Genomic DNA, 23,600 nt, shown 5'->3' on the forward strand with positions numbered 1-23,600 from the left:
TTTATAAAAATAACCTCCAACACTACTCCATTTACGTGTTGTGATTAGAATCTTAACCAAGTATTTGTGATATTTTTATTATGAGTGCTAACGCAGAGGAACTACTTTTAGGGAGCTAACCAGTTTATAGGAATTGGGGGTTAAATCACCAAAAATTAAGGTGATCAAGGGTGATGGGTCAAATGCAGAGAATAATTTTGCCACACCTAGTGTGTGTGTGACAATCATTGGTACTTTAATTTTAACTTTATACAGCTACAAGGGTTGTCCCGATACCAACATTTTTGTACTGGTACCAAAATGTATTTTGATACTTTTCTAAATAAAGGGGACCACAGAAAAAGGCATTATTGGCTTTATTTTAACAACAAATCTTACGATGCATTAAACATATGTTTTTTATTACAACATACTAGACAACTTGTCTTTTAGTAGTAAGTAAACAAACAAAGACTCCTAATTAGCCTGCTGACGTATGCAGTTACATTTTGTGTCATTAATCATTATATTATTTTGTGAACATTATAAAGGACAAACTGTAAGAATGTATTATTAATCTACTTGTTCATTTACTGTTAATATCTGCTTATTTTTTGTTTCAACATGTTCTATCTACACTTCTGCTAAAATGTAATAATCACTTATTCTTCTCTTCTTTGATACTTTACATTAGTTTTGGATAATACCACAAATTTAGGTATCGATCCGATACCAAGTAGTTACAGGATCATACATTGGTCATATTCAAAGTCCTCATGTGTCCAGGGACATATTTACTGAGTTTATAAACATCCATCCATCCATCCATTTTCTACCGCTTATTCCCTTCGGGGTCGCGGGGGGGTGGGGCTGGGGGGCTGGCGCTGGAGCCTATCTCAGCTACAATCGGGCGGAAAGGGGGGTACACCCTGGACAAGTCGCCACCTCATCGCAGGTTTATAAACATAATATGAATTTTAATAAAAAGGAAAAAATATTTTGCGACGATAAAAAATATCATAGTAGTATCGACTAAGTACGCTCCTGTACTTGATATCATTACAGTGGATGTCAGGTGTAGATCCACCCATGGCATTTGTTTACATTCAGAAGTGCTATCTTTTGTTGCGGTGACGCCGGTGAGCTATTGTATCCTCCTACGGTGTGTAGTGAAGCATGTTTAGCTATTCCTCGTCCTGCAGTGATAATGTTACTTGTAAGAAATTTACTTTGTCGCAATGAAGGCGAGGATTAGTGATTTAGAAGTAGCTAAAACACTGCGAACTGTGGATGGACGTTAGCCGCTAACCATGTCTTAAAGCACTTCTGCGTCCATTCTCCCTTTTCTGTCTACACACTGTGTCTGCTTGTAAGTACTCTGTGATTGTGCGCTGCCGAACATGCTCCTCTGCTCGTAAAACCAGCAATGTCACGACGTGACGATGCGCCATCATACCCGTTAAAAAAAATTAAAATAAAATAAAGGGGAACCGGCACTTTTCAAAAAGAGTTTATTACCGTTTTTGATTCATTAGTACCAAGATACTATACTAGTACCGGTATACCATACGACAGCTACAGTGTTGACATACTTAGCCGGTGAGCTGCTGCATCGCCTCTGAGCTGGTGAAAGTTAATTCCAGATTATAAATCATGCCTCTCACCTGAATAGTAGAATTATGTGGCCATAAACCGAGAAGTTGGTCAACTTGGACTTCAACTTATACCCACTTTTTTTTTTTTTTTTTCCTGCGTAAGGAATATCAGATCCAATCCCCTTTATTTATCTAGCACTATCAACAACAAAAACTCTCTACAGAGTGCTGCACATAAAAAAGAAACACTAAAAACTAATCAAATTACAAGCATTTAAATGAAACAAGTAAACAATAAAAATAATATAATTAAATAATAAAAGACATCAATAAAATTGAATAAAACAATAAAAACAAATCTATATAATAGAATAAAACAATAAAAGACACAGAGGACCACACGACTCACACAGATTTAAAAGCCAGAGAATAAAAGTGGGTTTTAAGACGAGACTTAAAACATTCTACAGTGGGGGCTATTCTAACATGAGGGGGCAGAACATTCCAAAGTTTAGGGCCAACAACACAGAAGGTCCTGTCTCCCCTGGTTTTAAGCCTTGTTTTAGGCCCCACAAGTTGGAACTGGCCCTCAGACCTCAACGCGCGAGCTAGAGCATAAATTTGGATGATTAATTCCTCATCTAAATGGGAATATATAAACATCCCATCAGTCGGCATTCCAGTGAAAGCAGACATTGTACAGTAAGTGATTGTTTTATTATGTTCATAGTTTGTATTTCTTGTTGAGCACTGCTCCTACTTGCTGGATCTGTTTAGCACTCAGCTTCTAAAACTTGTAGCTCATACTTTGTTTATTCAGATTAAAAAATATAAGGTTCTGGATCTTCGTCTGTGCCAGAGTTGTAATTGTTGTCTCCCACAAAGCCTGCCATGATTAGTTATTTTTGTTACTTTTTTAACAACATCGTGAACATTGTGATGCGTCTGTGAAATGAATACGCTGTCGTATGCCAACATGACCAAAGTACAGTTGATGGACAAAATTCCTCCATAAAATGCAGTTCCCCTTTAAACTCAAACAAAAGAATAGGGCCCTTAGTGCCTTTATTTTGCCACTTCGGTCAATGTTGGATTTTCAAGTTGTGAAACGTGTTGAAAGGTTAATTTAAGTGCAAATTGGCTATTTCTTGTGATTTGATGGAATAAAAGCCTAATTTTGAGCATATATAATGTGTAAAATGCTGGAAAAGCAACTTTAAAATGCTCTAACATATCTTATGTTTGACTAAAAAAGTGTATTTGGCTTTGGTTGTTTTTTGATGCTGCATAATTACATTTAGTTTGTTGGTGTTTTGTTGTGTTTTAAACTCTCATACAAACCCCAAAAGCAGTAAAGTTGTCACATTGTGTAAATGGTAAATAAAAACAGAATACAATGACTTGCAAATCCTTTTCAACTTATATTAAATTGAATAGACTGCAAAAAACAAGATATTTAATGTTCGAACTGGTAAACTTTGTTAATTTGTGCAAATATTAACTCATTTGGAATTTGATGCATGCAACATGTTTCAAAAAAGCTGGCACAAGTGGCAAAAAAGACTGAGAAAGTTGAGGAATGCTCATCAAACACTTATTTGGAACATCCTACAGGTGAACAGGCTAATTGGGAACAGGTGGGTGCCATGATTGGGTATAATAGCAGCTTCCATGAAATGCTCAGTCATTCACAAACAAGGACGGGGCGAGGGTCACCACTTTGTCAACAAATGCCTGAGCAAATTGTTTAAGAACAACATGTCTCAACCAGCTATTGCAAGGAATTTAGGGATTTCACCATCTACGCTCCATAATATCATCGAAAGATTCAGAGAATCTGGAGAAAGGCCAAAAACCAACATTGAATGCCTATGACCTTCGATCCCTCAGGCGGTACTGCATCAAAAACCGACATCAGTGTGTAAAGGATATCACCACCTGGGCTCAGGAACACTTCAGAAAATCCCTGTCAGTAACTAAAGTTTGTCGCTACATCTGTAAGTGCAAGTTAAAACTCTACTATGCAAAGCGAAAGCCATTTATCAACAACACCCAGAAACGCCGCCGGCTTCCCTGGGCCCGAGTTCATTTAAGATGGACTGATGCAAAGTGGAAAAGTGTTCTGTGGTCTGACGAGTCCACATTTCAAATTGTTTTTTGTAACTGTGGACGTTGTGTCCTCTGGACCAAAGAGAAAAAGAACCATCTGGACTGTTCTAGGCGCAAAGTTGAAAAGCCAGCATCTGTGATGGTATGGGGGTAAAGTAGTGCCCAAGGCATGGGTAACTTACACATCTGTGAAGGCACCATTAATGCTGAAAGGTACATACAGCTTTTGGAGCAACATATGTTGCCATCCAAGCAACGTTATCACTGACGCCCCTGCTTATTTCAGCAAGACAATGCCAAGCCACATTCTGCACGTGTTACAACAGCGTGACTTCGTAGTAAAAAGTGTGGGTACTAGACTGGCCTGCCTGTAGTCCAGACCTGTCTCCCATTGAAAATGTGTGGCGCAATATGAAGCCTAAAATACCACAACAGAGACCCCGGACTGTTGAACAACTTAAGCTGTACATCAAGCAAGAATGGGAAAGAATTCCACCTGAAAAGCTTCAAAAATGTGTCTGAAATGTTTACTGAGTGTTGTTAAAAATGCCCCTGTGACAACTTTTTTGCAATGTGCTGCTGCCACTAATTTCTAAGTTAATGATTATTTGCAAAAAAAAAATTGTGTTTCTCAGTGTGAACATGAAATATCTTGTCTTTGCAGTCTATTAAATTGAATATAAGTTGAAAAGGATTTGCAAATCATTGTATTCTGTTTTTATTTACCATTTACACAACGTGACAACTTCACTGATTTTGGGTTTTGTAGAATCTTAGCACAACTTCTTGGATTTCTTACATAATTTGAAGTGTAATATTGTGAAAGTAACATGCCCGATGTACACAAAAAGCTGCCATATTTGATTCCAAACTGCCTAAAAATTCCCCCTTTCTTGCTTGTAGGGTCCACTTGGTACAACCTCTTGAGGGGCGTGCTGGAGGTGGCCGGTGGTCTCCTTGCTGGAATCCTGCTCGGCTTCCTCATTCAGTACTTTCCCAGCCACGACCAGGTAAACACGAAGACTGTCATGCAACATCGATGTGCGACCAGCACGCCTTTTGCCACTGCGAGCCCTGGAGGGTTCCCTTATCCGTGCTTGGAATGATTGAACATTAAATCGGATAAGGCAGTGGTTCTCAAACTTTTTTTTTAACCATGTACCACCTCAGAAAAAACTTGGCTCTATAAGTACCACCATAATGACCGACATTAAAATACTGTACAGTAGCATAGTGGGCACAAGTATTCATTAAAAAAGGCAGAGGTTTTATTTAGCCATTTAATATTTTCGGCCACTGTAACAACAGGTTTGAACACTGTACTTAATTAAACACTGTACTTTAATCAAGTGGTTCTTTGGCGTACCACTCGATGGAGCCTGTGAACCACTAGTGGTACATGTACCACAGTTTCAGAATAACTGGGATAAGGTGTTGGCTGGCATCTCAGTCTCTAGAATTTTACTGTAAAATTGTTGGTGTTTTTTTTTACACCCAATACATTTCAAAATGGTATCATTGTTTTATTTATAGTACAATTATGGTGACTAAAATGCCAGTTTAACGTAAAATCTATGGTAATTGTTAGAGTCTTCTTCCGCTTATCCGAGGTCGGGTCGCGGGGGCAGCAGCTTAAGCAGGGAAGCCCAGACTTCCCTCTCCCCAGCCACTTCGTCCAGCTCCTCCCGGGGGATCCCGAGGCGTTCCCAGGCCAGCCGGGAGACATAGTCTTCCCAACGTGTCCTGGGTCTTCCCCGTGGCCTCCTACCGGTCGGACGTGCCCTAAACACCTCCCTAGGGAGGCGTTCGGGTGGCATCCTGACCAGATGCCCGAACCACCTCATCTGGCTCCTCTCGATGTGGAGGAGCAGCGGCTTTACTTTGAGCTCCCCCCGGATGGCAGAGCTTCTCACCTCATCGTTAGAGTGAATTAATGTAAATGGAAAAACTGTTGTTTTTACAGTAACATTTTAGGGATTGAGCTACCAGTTTTTAATCGCAAAAATTTACAGTTACTATTTTACAGTGCATTACTATAAATTGAAAAACAGTACCACTGTTATATTTACCATAAAGCTGCCAGTAAAATAATGTTTTACAGTATACATAGCAGGAGCGCTCTGCTGTTTTTAAGGAGCTATTGCAAAAAATGTAGTCAATGATCATCTATATCATAGTTTGTTTGTTGGGCCACCAAAAAATGTGTTTCTCAGCTATGGGCCGCAACTGTACTCAGTTGTAATACCCTTTTCCACCTTTTTGGGCAGTAATGTCAAGCTCAAACACACAGAAGTCTGGAGCTAAATCCATAAAACAAATTCTTATGTGCAAGTGGTGGAACTGTATTTTCATTTGTAATTTAATATTATTGACAGTTTAGTTAAGAAACATTCATTATTTAGTACTTATTTTTCTAATCAGCCTGACCTAAACCTCAAGTTTACATGTTGTATGAATAATAATCATTGTGATTAACACAGGCTTTCATATCATTTGACATGGTTCCAAACTGTTAGCAGGTTAGATATAACTATTAAATAAAGATTACCAATTCAGTGTTAATATTTGAGTGGGCTCCCGGGCCCCTTTGTAGTGGAAAAGGGGAACTTAGGGCTGGGCGATATGACCTTTTTATTAATATCTCTATATTTTTAGGCCATGTCACGATACACCATATATATCTGGATATTTTGCCTTAGCCTTAAATGAACACTTGATGCATATAATCACAGCAGTATGATGATTCTATGTGTCTACATTAAAACATTCTTCTTCATACTGCATTAATATATGCTCATTTTAAACTTTCATGCAGAGAGGGAAATCACAACTAAGTCAATTTAGCAAAAGTGTATTTATTAAACAGTTATTAAGCAGTGGCACAAACATTCATGTCATTTCCAAAACAGAAAGTGCAAGATTGTCAGAGACATTTTAAAAAAGTTATGAGTGCACTTTGACATATCAAAACAACACTAAATTAAAGTGCACTTTTTGTACAGAACGCCACTACAATAGTTTAAAACAAATAAAGGGCAATTTTGTGCATGATGTCACACAAGATATGTCAATAACTGTCAAATAAAAATGAGCTGCATAATAGGAAATCAAATAGTGTATGTCCTTCGCTATGTGGTAGGTTCCTGCGTACGTCATCTCCTGTTGTTGACTATTTTTTTCATACGGTGTTGATGTGGAAATGGTTGCTTGGGCATTTTGTTGGTGTGGCACCGAACGGAGATGTTGACATGCAGAGTTTCAAGCACTCTTCGTTCTATAGCGGGTGACTTTTCAAAAGCTACAAATTAGCAGTGATGCTACTTTTTGTAGCAACGCTTTTGCCCCACACTTGACATATTACGGTTGTCTGTTCAACATCTTCCCGCTTGAAGCCAAACCACCGCCAGGCGATGGACCCCGTGCTGTTTTTCTTGGGAATTAATTATTCCTTCATTTGTTACCAGATTCGCACCACAGCTAACGTTACCCACTATCGCTACCTCTCTGCTCTGTGAGAGCGTATGACGTTGCTCAAGTGACAGTACCAAGTGACGCATGTAAGAAGGTGCGCTTGTTTTATGTCTCTGTGAGAAGGAGAGACAAGAAAGAGTGAGAAGAGCCTGTAGTGTAATGCCCGCAGCTAAAAGCAACTGCGTGACAACGTATACTCCAATATCACCATATAGTCATTTTCTATATCGCACAGAGACAAACCCGCGATATATCGAGTATATTCTATATATCGCCCAGCCCTGGGGGAACTGCACTTATTTTGGAACTTTGCCTATCGTTCACAACCCTTTTGAGAGACAAGAAGAACGTTTTTTTGTGTCTTTTTCACTGTCTAATATATACAAATCTGCTCGCTCTAGGTGGCTAGAAATGCAGATAATGGGAGCAATCAATTCTACCTCTAAATCACGTTACAAATGCTATCAAAACCCATCAACAACACTTCATTCATTCTGTACTGTAAAGTTCAAATTTGAATGACAACAAAAGGAAGTCTCTAAGTCTAAGTCTTAATTTAAGTTCTGTAACCTGTATAATAACCAAACTGTAGCAACATTGTTATTGTAAGAGCGGACCTAATGTGGAACTCTTTTTGAGCGTAGGAACACATCGCCATGCTACGGTATTAGCCGTAAAAGCTAGCGACGGCAAGAGATAAGCTATCTTCAACGTCAACACTAAACACGTTTGAGTCTCTAATGCACAACACAATGTGATAAGACACCAATCTGTACTGACTGAAAAACATGAACAATCATATTACAGTATCTGTAAAGTATTATTTCATGTTTTGTTTGTACACAGATAGCAAGACAGTGTATGTACTGTAGTTGTAATAACACACATGACGTGCTGCGTGTATCATGATCAATATTAAAGTGACACGCTCAATGGACAGTTTTTCGTCTGGTCCAGCTGGCCGGGCGCGTTTCCTGTTGATTTTCGGTAACCAATCCATTTATGTCAAAATAGCTTGTCTCCAAGTGCCATATTTATAGCATTGTCGCTTTCACCTCACTCCCTCGGCTTCCGTCTGCTCCAACGTCTCACTCTTTCTTCGTGCTCGCTTCTATAACAGCAGTATATTCAGCTTCAAAAGTATAAGGTTGTAAATCCTCATTTGTCCGAAAATAGTCGTCTTCGTTGTCTGTTACCAAGTCTGCCATGATTAGACAAGACACCCATGTTTGATTGTGGAAGTAGGAACAGAATCAGAAGTCAGACATGCGCTGCTATGAAACAGAAATCAATGAAAGAAATCAGTCTTGGAAATGATTAAAATGATCAAAAGACGGTAAATATAAAACATATTGCATATTGTTTTGAAGGTGTCTGTTACTACATTATATACACTGTATACTTGCAGTGTGTATATTTTACATATTACATATTAATATGAAGGTGTATGTTACTACATTATTTATATACTTGCAGTGTGTATATAAAACATATTACATATTGTTATGAAGGTGTCTGTTACTACATTATATATATACTTGCAGTGTGTATATTGTACATATTACATATTGTTATGAAAGTGCCTGTTACTACATTATATATATAATTGCAGTCTGTATATTGTACATATTACATATTGTTATGAAGGTGTCTGTTACTACATTATATATATATATATATATATATATATATATATATATATATATATATATATATATATATATATACTTGCAGTGTATATATTGTACATAATACATATTGTTATGAAGGTGTCTGTTACTACATTATACATATACTTGCAGTGTGTATATTGAACACATTACATATTGTTATGAAGGTGTCTGTTACTACATTATATATATAATTGCAGCGTGTATATTGTACATATTACATATTGTTATGAAGGTGTCTGTTACTACATTATATACATACTTGCAGTGTGTATATTGTACATATTACCTATTGTTATGAAGGTGTCTGTTACTACATTATATATATAATTGCAGTGTGTAAATTTTACATAATACATATTGTTATGAAGGTGTATGTTACTACATTATATATATACTTGCAGTGTGTATATAAAACGTTGCTGTAGGGTTCTGAAGTTTTTTTAGAGACTTTGAAGGCTACAACGGTGACTCCCAAAACCCGCATTTTTCAAGCGTTTTTAATCATCTTTAAAATCGTAAAAAAAAAAAACATGTGTTCTTGTCTCGCATAACGATTGCGAAAGTATAGTCAAATTTAAAAAAAAACATGCAGTTACCTTTTAAGAACCCCCGATCTATGACACGAGTGTATTTAGGAGAACATATTGAAGTTTTCTTGACTGATTTAATCCACTTTATAAATAAAGTTGGTATGGTATGGTACCTCTATATCGGCACCATCAGTTGGTACTAGATTACTTGCCATGTTCGCTGTAAAAAGTTTGAATAGAACAAATCTAGTTAACATAATTCATAATTTGCTTTTGTAATAAATGACTGTGTGCACATTTCTATAGTATTGTCTCTTGAAAAGAAATAACACAATGGCGGCTTTAATGTGAGGGTTGTTTGTGAGGTACATTACATATGTGCATGAGCCCTGCTGACGTCTGCCTCAAGGGCATAAACATTAGGACTGTGAATCTTTGGGTGTCCCACGATTCGATTCAAAATCGTTTTTTTTTTCAATTCAACGCGATTCTCGATTCAAAAACGATATTTTCACGATTCAAAAGGATTCTCTATTCATTCAATACATAGATTTCAGCAGGATCTTCCAGTCTGCTGACATGCAAGCAGAGTAGTAGATTTTTGTAAAAAGCTTTTATAATTGTAAAGGACAATGTTTTATCAACTGATTGCAATAATGTACATTTGTTTTAACTATTAAACGAACCAAAAATATGACTTTATTTTATCTTTGTGAAAATATTGGACACAGTGTGTTGTGAAGCTTGTGGGATGCGATGCAAGTGTAAGCCACTGTGACACTATTGTTCATTTTTTTTATTTTTTATAAATGTCTAATGATAATGTCAATGAGGGATTTTTAATCACTGCTATGTTGAAATTGTAACTAATATTGATACTGTTGTTGATAATATTCATTTTTGTTTCACTACTTTTGGTTTGTTCTGTGTCGTGTTTGTGTCTCCTCTCAATTGCTCTGTTTATTGCAGTTCTGAGTGTTGCTGGGTCGGGTTTGGTTTTGGAATTGGATTGCATTGTTACGGTATTGCTGTGTATTGTTTTGTTGGATTGATTAATTAAAAAAATAAATAAAAATAAAATAAAAATTTATTTTTTAAAAATGAGAATTGATTCTGAATCGCACAACGTGAGAATCGCGATTCGAATTCGAATCGATTTTTTCCCACACCCCTAATAAACTTGCACTAAATGTCCTTATTGACTGTGTTTTGTCCGTGTAGAAACACTTAGTGATGAAGCGATCCTTCTTGGTGCTCGGCCTGTCCGTCTTTGCTGTGTTTGGCAGCGGTGTGGCAGGCTTTCCCGGCTCTGGAGGCCTCTGCACACTCGTATTGGCATTCCTTGCTGGTCTCGGATGGGGTGCAGAAAAGGTAACAATGACTTCTTCTGCTATCGAATGTCTACAAACGACTTTATTACAATGTCTGTTTTTCCACTCATAGACAAGCAGAATTAATATTTGTGTGTGTGTGTGTGTGTGTGTGTGTGTGTGTCAAAGGCGCGTGTGGAGGAAGTGGTGGGCTGGGCGTGGGATGTGTTTCAGCCCCTTCTCTTCGGCCTCATTGGAGCAGAGATACGAGTGTCAGAGTTGGAAGGACAAGTAGTTGGTGAGAACACAGTGGAACACTACTTCAACACGCATGTGTTAATAACCTTGAACTCAGCATTCTTGTGTTGTTGTGCGATTGACAGATGCAATCGCTAGCAGACGGTTTAGTGGCGCTTAGGGATGTAACGTTAAACCACGGTAAAACTTCCCGCAGTTCCTTATCTACAACTCAGGTCCCTCCGCAATGGCCTTGGTGTAAACACCTCAGCGAGACCATTGCAGCGAAAGACCCTAATAAAAATCCCTTCCCCCGTCTTCAAAGACACCTAGGATGTTGACTCTGTTCCGTGACCCCATGCAGGCTTATGGACATAACACACACCCATGTACTACTACTGTTACCGGTATTAAAATAAATTTTTCCGATACTTTTGAAAACAAAGGGCACCAGAATGTCATTATTGACTTTATTTTAATAGAAAATGTTATTGTACATTAAACATTGTACGTTTTTATTGCAATGTAAAAATAATTTAGTCCTTAAATAAAATAGTGAACATACTAGACAACTTGTCTTTTAGTAGTAAGTAAACAAACAAAGGTGTTGTAACTTATGGGTTATATAGTTCATGTGTGATGATCATTCATAATTTGCATACTTGATTTAATTGCTGATAAATTAATCTTCTATTATTTACAGTTAAAAAGAGTTAAAAGGAAATTGATTTGATTCATACATGTATTTGATATTGATTATTTGAGAAACACTGACAATGAATTGAGTTTTTTCTACTTCATAGCCTAACAAAGGGTTAACTAAGATACTGCATGTTCCACAATTCATTGAGGCAAACTGTGTGTTAAAAAAGACAGGGAGCAGGTGCATTGTGGTTGTTGAGATTGATAGCCTACGGGTGAATGAATGAACGACAGATGATAACAAGATAAAATGATCGTTTTGTACCGTTTTGTATGTCCACTTTTTTCTTATATAAAGTACAACTTTATTTACACATTTCCGACGTCCTGTCCAATACTTAGATCGTAGTTAATCTACAAAAGGCTCCTAATTAGTCTGCGTCAGTATGCAGTAACATATTGTGTCATATACTGTATCATTCTATTATTTTGTCAAAATTATGAGGTACAAGCGGTAGAAAATGGATTATTAATCTACGTGTTAATTTACTGTTAATATCTGCTTATTTTATGTTTTAACATGTTCTATCTACACTTCTGTTAAAATTTAATAATCACTTATTCTTCTGTTGTTTGATATTTTACATTAGTTTTGGATGATAATAGTCGGGACGTACAGTATTTCCTTAGTTTATAAATGATAAAAAAATTACAAACATTTTTGTGATAATAAACAAGTAAAGATGTAATACTTGTAGTATCGACCATATACAACTCTTGTACTTGGTATCGTTATAGTTTATGTCTGTATAGACCCACTCATGGCATTTGTTTACATTCAGGAGCGCTAGCTTGCTGTTAGCAGTTAGCTATTGTATCCTCCTGCGGTGTGTAGCGAAGCATGTTTAGCTATTCTTGGCCTGCAGGGATGATACTTGTAAGAAACGTAGCTAACGGCTAACAAGAGCAAGAGCTCTTGCAGAGCGGCACGTCAGTGTTTATAGCGTCAACATTATCCTTAGTTTTTAAGCCAAAATGCGTCCATTCTCCCTTTTCTATCTCTACACTATTTCTGCTTGTAAGTACTCTCTGTGTGTGTGCGTTGCCTAACATGAGCCTCTGCTCGTTTTACCAGCAATGTGACGACGTGACAACGGCGCGGAAAAATTTAAGTACCGGTATTTTGCAGAAGCAGCATTGTACTGTTTTTTTTCATTAGTACCGCTGTACTTTATTAGTACCGGTATACTGTACAACCCTACTGCACAGATATACATACACCCCAAGCCTTTGCCTATTCAACCCCCCCGTGGTATGGTGACTTACGGAGCAGCTTCAGACCGGATGCCCTCCGCCTCCCGGTTGCAAGTCAAGTTTTTGTGTGCCGTAACACGTGTTCATATGTGCTTATTGTTGCTCCAGGTTTTTTCCTGGTCTCAAACTGAGGGCCCCCCAATAGAAGATTAGTTGAGGAGAAGCTTTTTTTTTCTTCCTCTTCCTCCCCCAATGTTTTCCTTTGCTTCCTACCTCTTTATGGGACGCCACTAGGTGGCGACCCATCAGTCTTCCTGTTCTGTCTCCCCCGTCACTGTATATCGTGTGTCTGTTCTTGGACGGGTTGTACTAAAACTAATTTTGTTGTACTTTTTAAATGCAATGAGAGTAAAGTTCTATTCCATTGTTCTATGACCATTTTTAATTCTCAAAAAACTGTGAAGGATAACACTTTGATCAACTCACAGATCGATGACATTGCTCGTTTACGCGATATGCTAACTCGTGCTAGCTAGCTTAAATGCTAACCTTAGCCTCTTTCCCCATTAAAATTACATTCCCCAACTAAACTAACACATTACTGTCTTTGCAACTAATACATTCAATTGTGCACATTGAACCTACAGGCTGTGCTCTTTTAGACAGAGAGTATGATAGATGGAATATGCCGACAAGAAGTGAATTTGCGTGACTCACCCAACACATGTTTTTTTTCTTTATTGTTAAAACGGAAAAAGATAAACATATTTAAACACTCAAATGAAAATATGGCTCAAACGTAGCCAGAACAATATTATTTTATAAGATGCCAAGAAAGTGTGTTGAGTGGCTATTTGTCTATTTTATTTAATTGTTGACCCAGCAGATTTGCTCACATTTTCAGTAGACCCATAATAAATTCATTAAAAAAAATACTGTATATACATATATATATATACATATGTATATATATACTGTATATACATATATATATATATATATATATATATATATATATATATATATGTATATATATATATATATATATATATATATGTATATATACATATATGTATATACAGTATATATATATATATATATATATATATATATATATATATATATATATATATATATATATATATATATATATATATATATATATATATATATATATATATACTGTATATACATATATATATATATATATATATATATATATATATATATACACAAATATATATATACAGTATATATATATATATATATATATATATATATATATATATATATATATATATATATATATATACACAGCCCAGCCCCCGGCCAAATTGTTTTAACCCAATGCGGCCCCCGAGTCAAAAAGTTTGGGGACCCCTGATTTAAACAATTAAATAAAATAAACAAATAGCCACACAATATCGATGGGAAAATGCATTTTTAGACAATATGATTTGCCTGAGTGTTTAGGAGACACAGAGAGTAACAAACGGTAGAAAATAGATTAGAAAGGACAGATTTTTAAGACTAATAATAAAAAAATAAAATAAAAACATTTTTATTTTATTTTTTCCTTTTTTTTTTTTTTACTTTTTTTACTTAACTTTTTTTTTTAAACGTGTTTTTTGTTTGTTTTAACTTTTTTTTTTAACTAGTTTGGGACCCCTGGTTTAAATAAAACTTGGCTATAAGTATGAAAGAGTACTTATTTAGCAATACCGTGACAATAATGACCGTGATCATTTTGCTGACAATATTCATGATATTAATTTTAATATCGTTACATCCCTAGGGGCGAAATATGATACACAGTTAGGACAAGGACCACAAGGGATTTGAAATAGCAACAAATCAAGATTGTAATGTAGACTTTTAGCTTAAATGTGCCTGCTGTTCTCTGCTATCTAGTAAGTCAAAAAAATAAATTTGAATTTTAATCTTGAAAAAGCAAGAATGGGAATGATATGAATGTGACGGTGTGGTTTGTATGTGTGGTGTTCTATTATGCAGGTCTGGGTATAGCCTCTCTGCTCATTGCCCTGCTGGTTCGACTCCTCTTCACCTACGTTTGCGTGCTGTTTGCCGGCTTTAACGTACGAGAGAAGGTGTTTATTGCGCTAGCGTGGATGCCCAAAGCCACAGTGCAGGTATTCTCTCAACAACAACAAAAAATACGTTGGTTTGGTTGTTAAATCGAGGGAGCTTTAAAAAAACAACAACTGTGTTTCCCATCACCAGGCGGCTATCGGCTCCACAGCTCTGGACACGGCCCGGACGAAGCAGGACCCGGAGCTGCAGAAGTACGGCATGGACGTGCTGACCGTGGCTGTGCTTGCCATCCTCCTCACAGCGCCTCTGGGAGCTCTTATCATAGGCCTGTGTGGACCTTGTCTGCTGCAAAAACCAAAGAACTCCGCTTGTGGTGAGCGAGTCAAACCGAATATATCCGCCTTTTTCTTAGGTAGGTATAAAGTGTGTGTGGGTGTTCTCCTTCACGTAAACACTGCTCAGATCCAAGTAGCTGTGCCTCCTTGTCGTGTCCAAGTAGTGAGTGACTCTCTCCCTCTTTACATTCCCACAGCCATGTATTTACAGTATCACATCCACCCAATCAACCTCCAACTAAAGTAAACTTACCCTGTGAGTGCACTGCACTAAAATGACCCTTTCTGTTTGTCAGCATGTCGACAATAGATTGTTAGCAGAAATATATAAATCACACAATGCCTGTGTATTACGGATGGATACCGAATTTGGTACTTTTATGGGTACCGACCAAATACTGTCAGTACAACTACAGATACAGACATGTGATTGTTTCGTCTATAGTCGGAAATCCGTCTTTTTTATCTCTGTAAAAATATTTTTAAAATATTTCCGTTTTTCTTAGTTTTTTCCGACCTACAGTGTGTGTTAAAATCTTGATCCGTCTCTTTGCCATACCTGCCAACAACTACAGTTTTCTCGTAATGAGTACGGTTTTTGATAATCAAGTGGTAAAAACTACGGTTTTCCATTAAAAATGATACTTAAAAATCGAAGCTACGTAGCGAAGCAACTCCAAACATCCTATAAGAAGATCGTTTACGTATAAGAACATCCATGATTGGTTGGTTGTTTACTATGATGAGTCACGAGTGGTTAGGATTAGGGCAAAACATTAGGGACAGGCCAATCAGAGGCAAGATATGGCGAGTCATGGAACCATGTAGGGAAATCACAACAGACATCCCAAATGACGACGAGCGAGTCGTAGAAGAGAAGAGGGAATATTCAAGTAGGTGATTTATATATTAAACAAACTAGTGGAAGATGGCAGAGGGATCTCTTCTGTAGATATTTCGTTTAGCGATGTAGACGACGTCCAGGAAACCCACAATGCGTCTACTTGGCCACATTTGGACAAATGTATGCGTCTGGATAAAACAACACATTCATTTCAGTTGTTTACCAAATCAAAACTGCTCTCGACATGGAAGAGGTGGAATACACATTTAAGAACACACATGATTGTGGCAGACATGTGATGACTTTTGCTACAGTATAGCCGTTTAAAGGCCTACTGAAATGATTTTTTTTTATTTAAACGGGGATAGCAGATCCATTCTATGTGTCATACTTGATCATTTCGCGATATTGCCATATTTTTGCTGAAAGGATTTAGTAGAGAACATTGACGATAAAGTTCGCAACTTTTGGTCGCTGGTAAAAAAAGCCTTGCCTGTACCGGAAGTAGCGTGACATCACAGGTTGAAAGGCTCCTCACATTTCTCCATTGTTTACACCAGCAGCTAGAGCGATTCGGACCGAGAAAGCGACAATTACCCCATTAATTTGAGCCAGGATGAAAGATTCGTGGATGAGGAATGTGAGAGTGAAGGACTAGAGTGCAGTGCAGGACGCATCTTTTTTCGCTCTGACCGTAACTTAGGTACAAGCTGGATCATTGGATTCCACACTCTCTCCTTTTTCTATTGTGGATCACGGATTTGTATTTTAAACCACCTCGGATACTATATCCTCTTGAAAATGAGAGTCGAGAACGCGAAATGGACATTCACAGTGACTTTTATCTCCACGACAATACATCGGCGAAGCACTTTAGCTACGGAGCTAACGTGATAGCATCGGGCTTAACTGCAGATAGAAACAAAAGAAATAAACCCCTGACTGGAAGGATAGACAGAAAATCAACAATACTATTAAACCATGGACATGTAACTACATGGTTAATGCTTTCCAGCCTGGCGAAGCTTAACAATGCTGTTGTTAATGACGCCATTGAAGCTAACTTAGCAACGGGACCTCACAGAGCTATGCTAAAAACATTAGCTATCCACCTACGCTAGCCAGCCCTCATCTGCTCATCAACACCCATGCTCACCTTCGTTCCAGCGATCGACGGAGCGACGAAGGACTTCACCCGATCATCGATGCGGTTGGCGGCTAGCGTCGGATAGCACGTCTGCTATCCAAGTCAAAGTCCTCCTGGTTGTGTTGCTGCAGCCAGCCGCTAATACACCGATCCCACCTACAGCTTTCTTCTTTGCAGTCTTCATTGTTCATTAAACAAATTGCAAACGATTCACCAACACAGATGTCCAGAATACTGCGGAATTTTGCGATGAAAACCGAGCTTTTTGTATTGGATACAATGTGTCCGAATACTTCCGTTTCAACGATTGACGCCACGCGCATACGTCATCATACATAGACGTTTTCAACCGGAAGTTTAGCGGGAAATTTAAAATTGCACTTTATAAATTAACCCGGCCGTATTGGCATGTGTTGCAATGTTAAGATTTCATCATTGATGTATAAACTATCAGACTGCGTGGTCGGTAGTAGTGGGTTTCAGTAGGCCTTTAAATGCTAACTTTCATTTTCATTGGTGTTTTACAACAAGACAGTAGCTGACATTTTGTTCATTATTTCTACTCTTTATATTTTGACATTGAATAGTTGATTCATTTTGAAACATAAACAACATGACTGCAAGATATTTGTTATTTCATGCTATAAATCAGTGGTCCCCAACCTTTTTGTAACTGCGGACCGGTCAACGCTTGAAAATTTGTCCCACGGATAATAATAACAGAAAGAAACAACCCTTTTGTGCGATTGAGTGTGAATGAGTGTAAATGGGGGAGGGAGGTTTTTTGGGTTGGTGCACTAATTGTAAGTGTATCTTGTGTTTTTTATGTTGATTTAATAAAAACAATTATAAAAATTATTATTATTTCTTTTTTTTTTAAACTTCTTGTGCGGCCAATCGATCCACGGACCGGTGGTTGGGGACCACTGCTATAAATCACAAATGGCTATTCAGATAAAGGAAGTTAGCGAATAGAATAAATATTGTTTGTACTGTTGATGATTTTTTTTTCATGATTTTTGCATTTGGAGCAGTTAGAAGTGGAGAGGGAGTCGAAGAGACAGAAATTGGCTATACAATCCCTTGTCCAGTCCAGTCTTTTTCATGAAGTTCAAATTAGCATGCCTGCTAAAGTGAATTATCTTCTTCTTTTTCCTGTTATTTTCTTGATGAACAACCTGTATTCAACATTGATCAGAGCACAAAAATTTAAAGCTTGAAAAATGTTTACCTGCTACCATTTCATAAGGATATCTGTGATGGAAAAACATGAGAATAATAAGACCTGTACAGTATTTAAAGGTGACACCAACCACGGAGTTACCTCTGGACCGCACTATGAGGAACACAACAGCACAAAATGTCTCTGTCCCCTCTGCGTCTCCTCCAGGCACTGCGGCCGGTGGCGATGAGGACGACGAAACACCGGTGACCTATGAAAGCACACTCTGACATCAGCGGTCTGTGTGAGGCTGCCACCGCCATTATATCGGAGGGGGTTTGTTTTTGCCAGCAAAACAATAGTCTAGGGCTACGTTCACACTGCAGGGTAGCATGTTCGCAATTCGGATTCTTTTCTCAAATCCCATCTTTTTATGTAATCGTTGGCAATACAAAAATAAAATAAAAAGCGAGGTCTAATGTGAACGCAATCTGACCCGCATGGAGCTAAACAAGATTTCAATTCTAGAACTCCTGGCAATTTCAATGATTTTGTGCAATCAAAGTCAACATTTTATGAACCAAAATACGGTAAATTCTGGACTATAAGCCGCTAATTTTTCTCTTACGCTTTAAACCCTGCGGCCTATAAATCGGTGCGGCTAATTTATGGATTTTTTTTTGCTGATGGCCATAATGTAAATAGTTTTCATAAAACACATGCAAAGACACTGAAAAGGTGTCTTATTGTTTGTGCTTTGGCACCATTTTTGGGCGAGTTCTCTCACTGCAGGTGCTGCTGGGTGAATGTCTACAGTGTTTTCTTCCGTTTAATGCTTTGAACCGGGTGTATAAGTGCCGTTCCCTCTTCCAATCGTCCATAGCATTTCTGCTCGAAAGGATTCTTCATTAGTCACTCCAAGCAACGTTTGTACGTTTTACAATATAACTAAAACATTTCTGACTTACTAACCCGTCCCATGTGTGATGTCTGTAGGAGGGTTTTCATGCATATTTGTACGTGCTATCGTAATTTAATGGAGCTAGCGTCGTTAGCAATAGCTAATATGCTAACACATGAACTAGTGTCTGTATTAGTCTTATTAACTTACATGGCATTGTTTTTGTATTGTTTCAGTTTGACAAATTCCTCCGTAAACTCACCAAAACGTCACCGTGGAGTTATTGAGTCTGTTAAGCTGATTGGAGAGCTAGCTTCCGCAGCTAGTGGGTCCATGACCATGACTTTGATTGGCCGTTTTACTGCCGTGCTACAGGCACCATTGGGAAACAATTAAGGTATGTAAATAAACATTTGCAAAATAGTTTTGTGTAATTAACTCCTTGCACAACGTATATAACTGCAGCCTATACTTTGGTGCCCTCTATAGTCCGGAAAATACGGTATTGCGCGTAGAAGATTTAGACTTTCGCTTCGACGTCTACTCCAAAGAGCCTGTAGGCGAGCAGTAATGGAACATTGACGTGAGTTCCTAAAACATTATTTTGGCCTGTTTTCTGCTTATTTGTTAACTATTTATTATTACTGTCAGGTTCAAACACTGATGACATCTATTAAACAAGACAAGAAGCAAGGAATTAAACAGGGACAGAATTAAATTTGGCTCAATTGAGGAGAAACGCGTACACCTGTACCCTTGCACAGTGTCACCACGCTCTGACGGAAGATTGTACGCCTCCTCTTTTATTTGGACTTTCCCTGATTACATGGCAACAGCTGTTTCTAAGGGAGGGGGATCGTGAACAGCCATTGCCTTTGATTACAAACAGTTCAAAGAAAAGGTCCCTGGAGGGGAGTCAGGTTCTGCTTCCTCTGCGCTTTGTAGCTCTCGGGTCAAGACACAATCTTTCTGTGGATTACAATACATCAAAGAAACAGAACACCTTCATGTTGCTTCCCATCCTACACAGTGGAGTTTTACAAGCCTTCTTCTTGGTAGGATCAAAGACAGCATTTGTCTTCTCGCCGGCAACTCATGGCAACACAAAGTTTTGTGATAACTTATACAATTATTCTGACAATTACCCTCTTTTTTTAGCTTATTGCTTTTTGATGACATTGATTGGATGAACTAGGGATCGACCGAATAACAGCGCTGATATTTGGCATTTTGACGTATATCGATATTGTCCTTCTTTTATAGATATCGATCGATATATAATTTTTTTTTTTTACAACAGAAATACATTAGCATATACAATATATAATGAAGTTGAGAATCTTTGGACACCTCACGATTACGATTAATTTATGTATCTTGATGCAGTTGTACAATTTGTTTTGTTTCATCAAATAAGCCCTTATCACTTGCAACTTAAAAAAACAAAAACAGTTCATGATTGTTTATTATAGAGCACACAATTCCTAAACAAACTGAATTTTGAAGTTGGAACAGTTTGAATCAGATGAAACATGTGGGAGTTGTGGAACTTTGAGAATGTCCCATTTCCAAAACATTTAGGAATTTCGGGAAAAGTGTGCATTTTTTGGAAAATGGGTAACAAATGTCAATGGTCTGAATGAGTTGAAATGGTTGGTGTTGGAATTTTTCTAATCGGTCAAGAAATGTTGAAGTAGTAACATTTTTAATTGAGAAATGGTATTAAGAAAATCCTGGAATTTCCGGAAAACCGGGAATTTTTCCAGTTTGAAAAACAACTTCGTTTTTTGTCCTGATTAAGAGGAATGTTTTGATGGTGGAACGGTTGAAGTGGGTTGAAAAATGTGGACGCCAGAAAAAAAGGTAAAAAAAAAGGGTTTGAAAAAAACGTGAATTCTGTGAATTCCTGGAATTTTTTGGAACTTGGAAAAACGATAGTTTTAATGTCCATGATGAGTGGAATGTGTTGAAGGTGGAATGGTTTGAATCGGTTGAAAAGTGTGGAAATGGTGGAAGTTTGAAAAATGGCCAATTAATTTTGAATGGGAAAATGTCCCGGAAAACCTGGAATTCTGGGAACTCTGGGAATTTTTGGAATTTGTCAAGGGAAAGCCTGCGATTCCCGAATAGGCTGAACAGTTTGAAGTTGGAACAATCTGGAGAAGGAGAAGTTGAATAAGTTGAATAAATAGATTAATTTTGGTGTAGAAAACTATATGTGAGAATGTTTTGGAGCATTCACACGATAAATAATAAAGAAGCTGGTCGGATCTCTCGGTGAGGTGGCGCTCTGCAGTCAGCCATATTTTAGAACTGTCTGCATTACTTGATGTACAATCAATAAGTCGATTATCAGTTGACATTTACTAATCGATTTTTTAATCGTTCATGTCTAAATTTCGAAGCATCTAAAAATCGATTATTTCCCCCACCTCTAATATTTACACACATGATATTTATATAATAAAATTATATAATTATTAATCATTAATCATTAGTTTATAGGTAATTAATCATTAGTTCATAGTTCATTGATCATTAATTCATTAATAAGTTAGTTATAAGTTCATTCATCATTAGTTAATAGGTAATTATTCATTAGGTAGTAATCATTAGTAGTTCATTAATCATGAATTCATAATTCATTAATATGTTAGTTATTAGTTCATTAACATAAGTTAATAGGTAATTATTCATTAGTTAATATGTAATTAATAATTAGTTCATAGTTCATTGATCATTAATTCATAATTCATTAACAAGTTAGTTATCAGTTCATTAATCATTAGTTCATAGGTAAATAATCATTAGTTCGTAGTTCATTGATCATTAATTCATAATTCATTAATAAGTTAATTATCAGTTTATTAATCATTAGTTCATAGTTCATTGATTCATAATTCATTAATAAGTTAGTTATAAGTTCATTCATCATTAGTTAATGTGTAATTATTCATTAGTTCATAGGTAGTAATCATTAGTTAGTAGTCCATTAAGCATTAATTCATAATTCATTAATAAGTTAGTTATTAGTTCATTAACGATTAGTTAAGAGGTAATTATTCATTAGTTAATACGTAAGTAATCATGAATTCATAATTAATAAATTACGCATCAGTTAATTGATCATTTGTTATTAGTTCATTAATCATTAGTTAATAGTTGATTAGTTCCTAGATAATTATTCATTAGTTATTGTTCATTAATCATACATATATTAGTATTATATAAATTATAATATTAATAATATACAGTATTTAGTATTAAAAAATGGTGATGAATATAGTGTAAAAGTTTTCTGCAAAGCTGTGCTGTGGTGCCCAGACAGCCATATTTACAAATCATATTTCATATCAATCATACCATTTAGAAATACTTTATGTAAATTGTGTTACAAATTGAGAACAGGAAGTGAACATATGTGCGAGCGATTGCTATGAAATGTAACATGGTCGGAATAAATAAGCTTTGCATCTTCCTACTCCTTTTCGGACGTGTAAAGAGAAATTAAAATATGTCAAATATGTGATGTATCATTTTGAAATGTCTACGTGTTCGAAATAAACTTCAACCAACCAACATTTCAGGGTTCCTCGCGAAAACTGCTTAAACGTTGTATACAACTGAGTAGATGACGACTATTTGTGATGTTGTAAAATCCCATATTTGTATCATTTTGAAATGCAAATGTTGACGCTCCTCTTTGCTGCTGAATTAATCACAACATCAGCGCCGCATAAAACATTATGTCTCTACTGGTGCCACACTTCCTAAAAAAGAATGTTAAAAAAAACAACTAAAAACCTTGTCCAGCTGTTTACTAATGTATACTATTCATGTTTGGCTACATTTTACTGCGAATTAGTGATGAGCGGATTGATCCTGAAATATCGATACCAGTTCCTTATGATTTCATATCGATTCTAAAATCCAAATATTGATACTTTTGATACTTGAGGTATTTAAGATAATGTATATCATTATCAGGATCACAGCGTAAAGCAGACCTGGGCAAATTAAGGCCCGGGGGCCACATGCAGCCCTTTAAACTTTTCAATCTGGCCCGCCGGACATTCCCAAATAGTTTTTTTTAGATGTTTAAGATGTAAAGTGTAGCTGTCATTATGATGTGCAGTGATGTTTACTAATGACCGTAAGTCTTCAACTATACTAAGTCTTTCAATGCTTGCAATCTGCGCTTTTGCATGATATACTAGTTACTATGGTAATCTAATTAGTTACTATGGTAATCTAATTAGTTACTATGGTAATCTAAGTCACAGCAGCTCAGACGAGGCACCAAGCAGTGTGGGTGGGGAGTGTTTCCAGAGAGTGGCCAGCCTGAAATGCAGGTGTCAG

The 23,600-nt window shown here is 36.9% G+C and overlaps 1 protein-coding gene across 4 annotated transcripts in view; it reads left to right on the forward strand.

Moving 5' to 3' along the window:
* Nucleotides 1-23,600, forward strand: part of si:dkey-162b23.4 (sodium/hydrogen exchanger 9B2) — a 64,818-nt gene that overhangs the window by 38,966 nt on the left and 2,252 nt on the right. The window contains exons 8-13 of one of the 4 annotated variants that reach the window (XM_062032936.1): nt 4,587-4,693; nt 10,579-10,728; nt 10,857-10,965; nt 14,814-14,950; nt 15,042-15,264; nt 18,569-23,600. The exon at nt 18,569-23,600 is cut by the window's right edge and continues 2,252 nt beyond it. In XM_062032936.1, the coding sequence (XP_061888920.1) occupies nt 4,587-4,693; nt 10,579-10,728; nt 10,857-10,965; nt 14,814-14,950; nt 15,042-15,264; nt 18,569-18,630 (788 nt within the window). In that variant the 3' untranslated portion in view covers nt 18,631-23,600. Of the gene's footprint in view, nt 1-4,586; nt 4,694-10,578; nt 10,729-10,856; nt 10,966-14,813; nt 14,951-15,041; nt 16,363-18,568 lie in introns of those variants that run through there. The other 3 variants (XM_062032937.1, XM_062032934.1, XM_062032935.1) reach the window with 3 other exon arrangements.

This window comes from Entelurus aequoreus, linkage group LG22 (genome assembly GCF_033978785.1).
Source record: "Entelurus aequoreus isolate RoL-2023_Sb linkage group LG22, RoL_Eaeq_v1.1, whole genome shotgun sequence".
NCBI lineage: Eukaryota > Metazoa > Chordata > Actinopteri > Syngnathiformes > Syngnathidae > Entelurus > Entelurus aequoreus.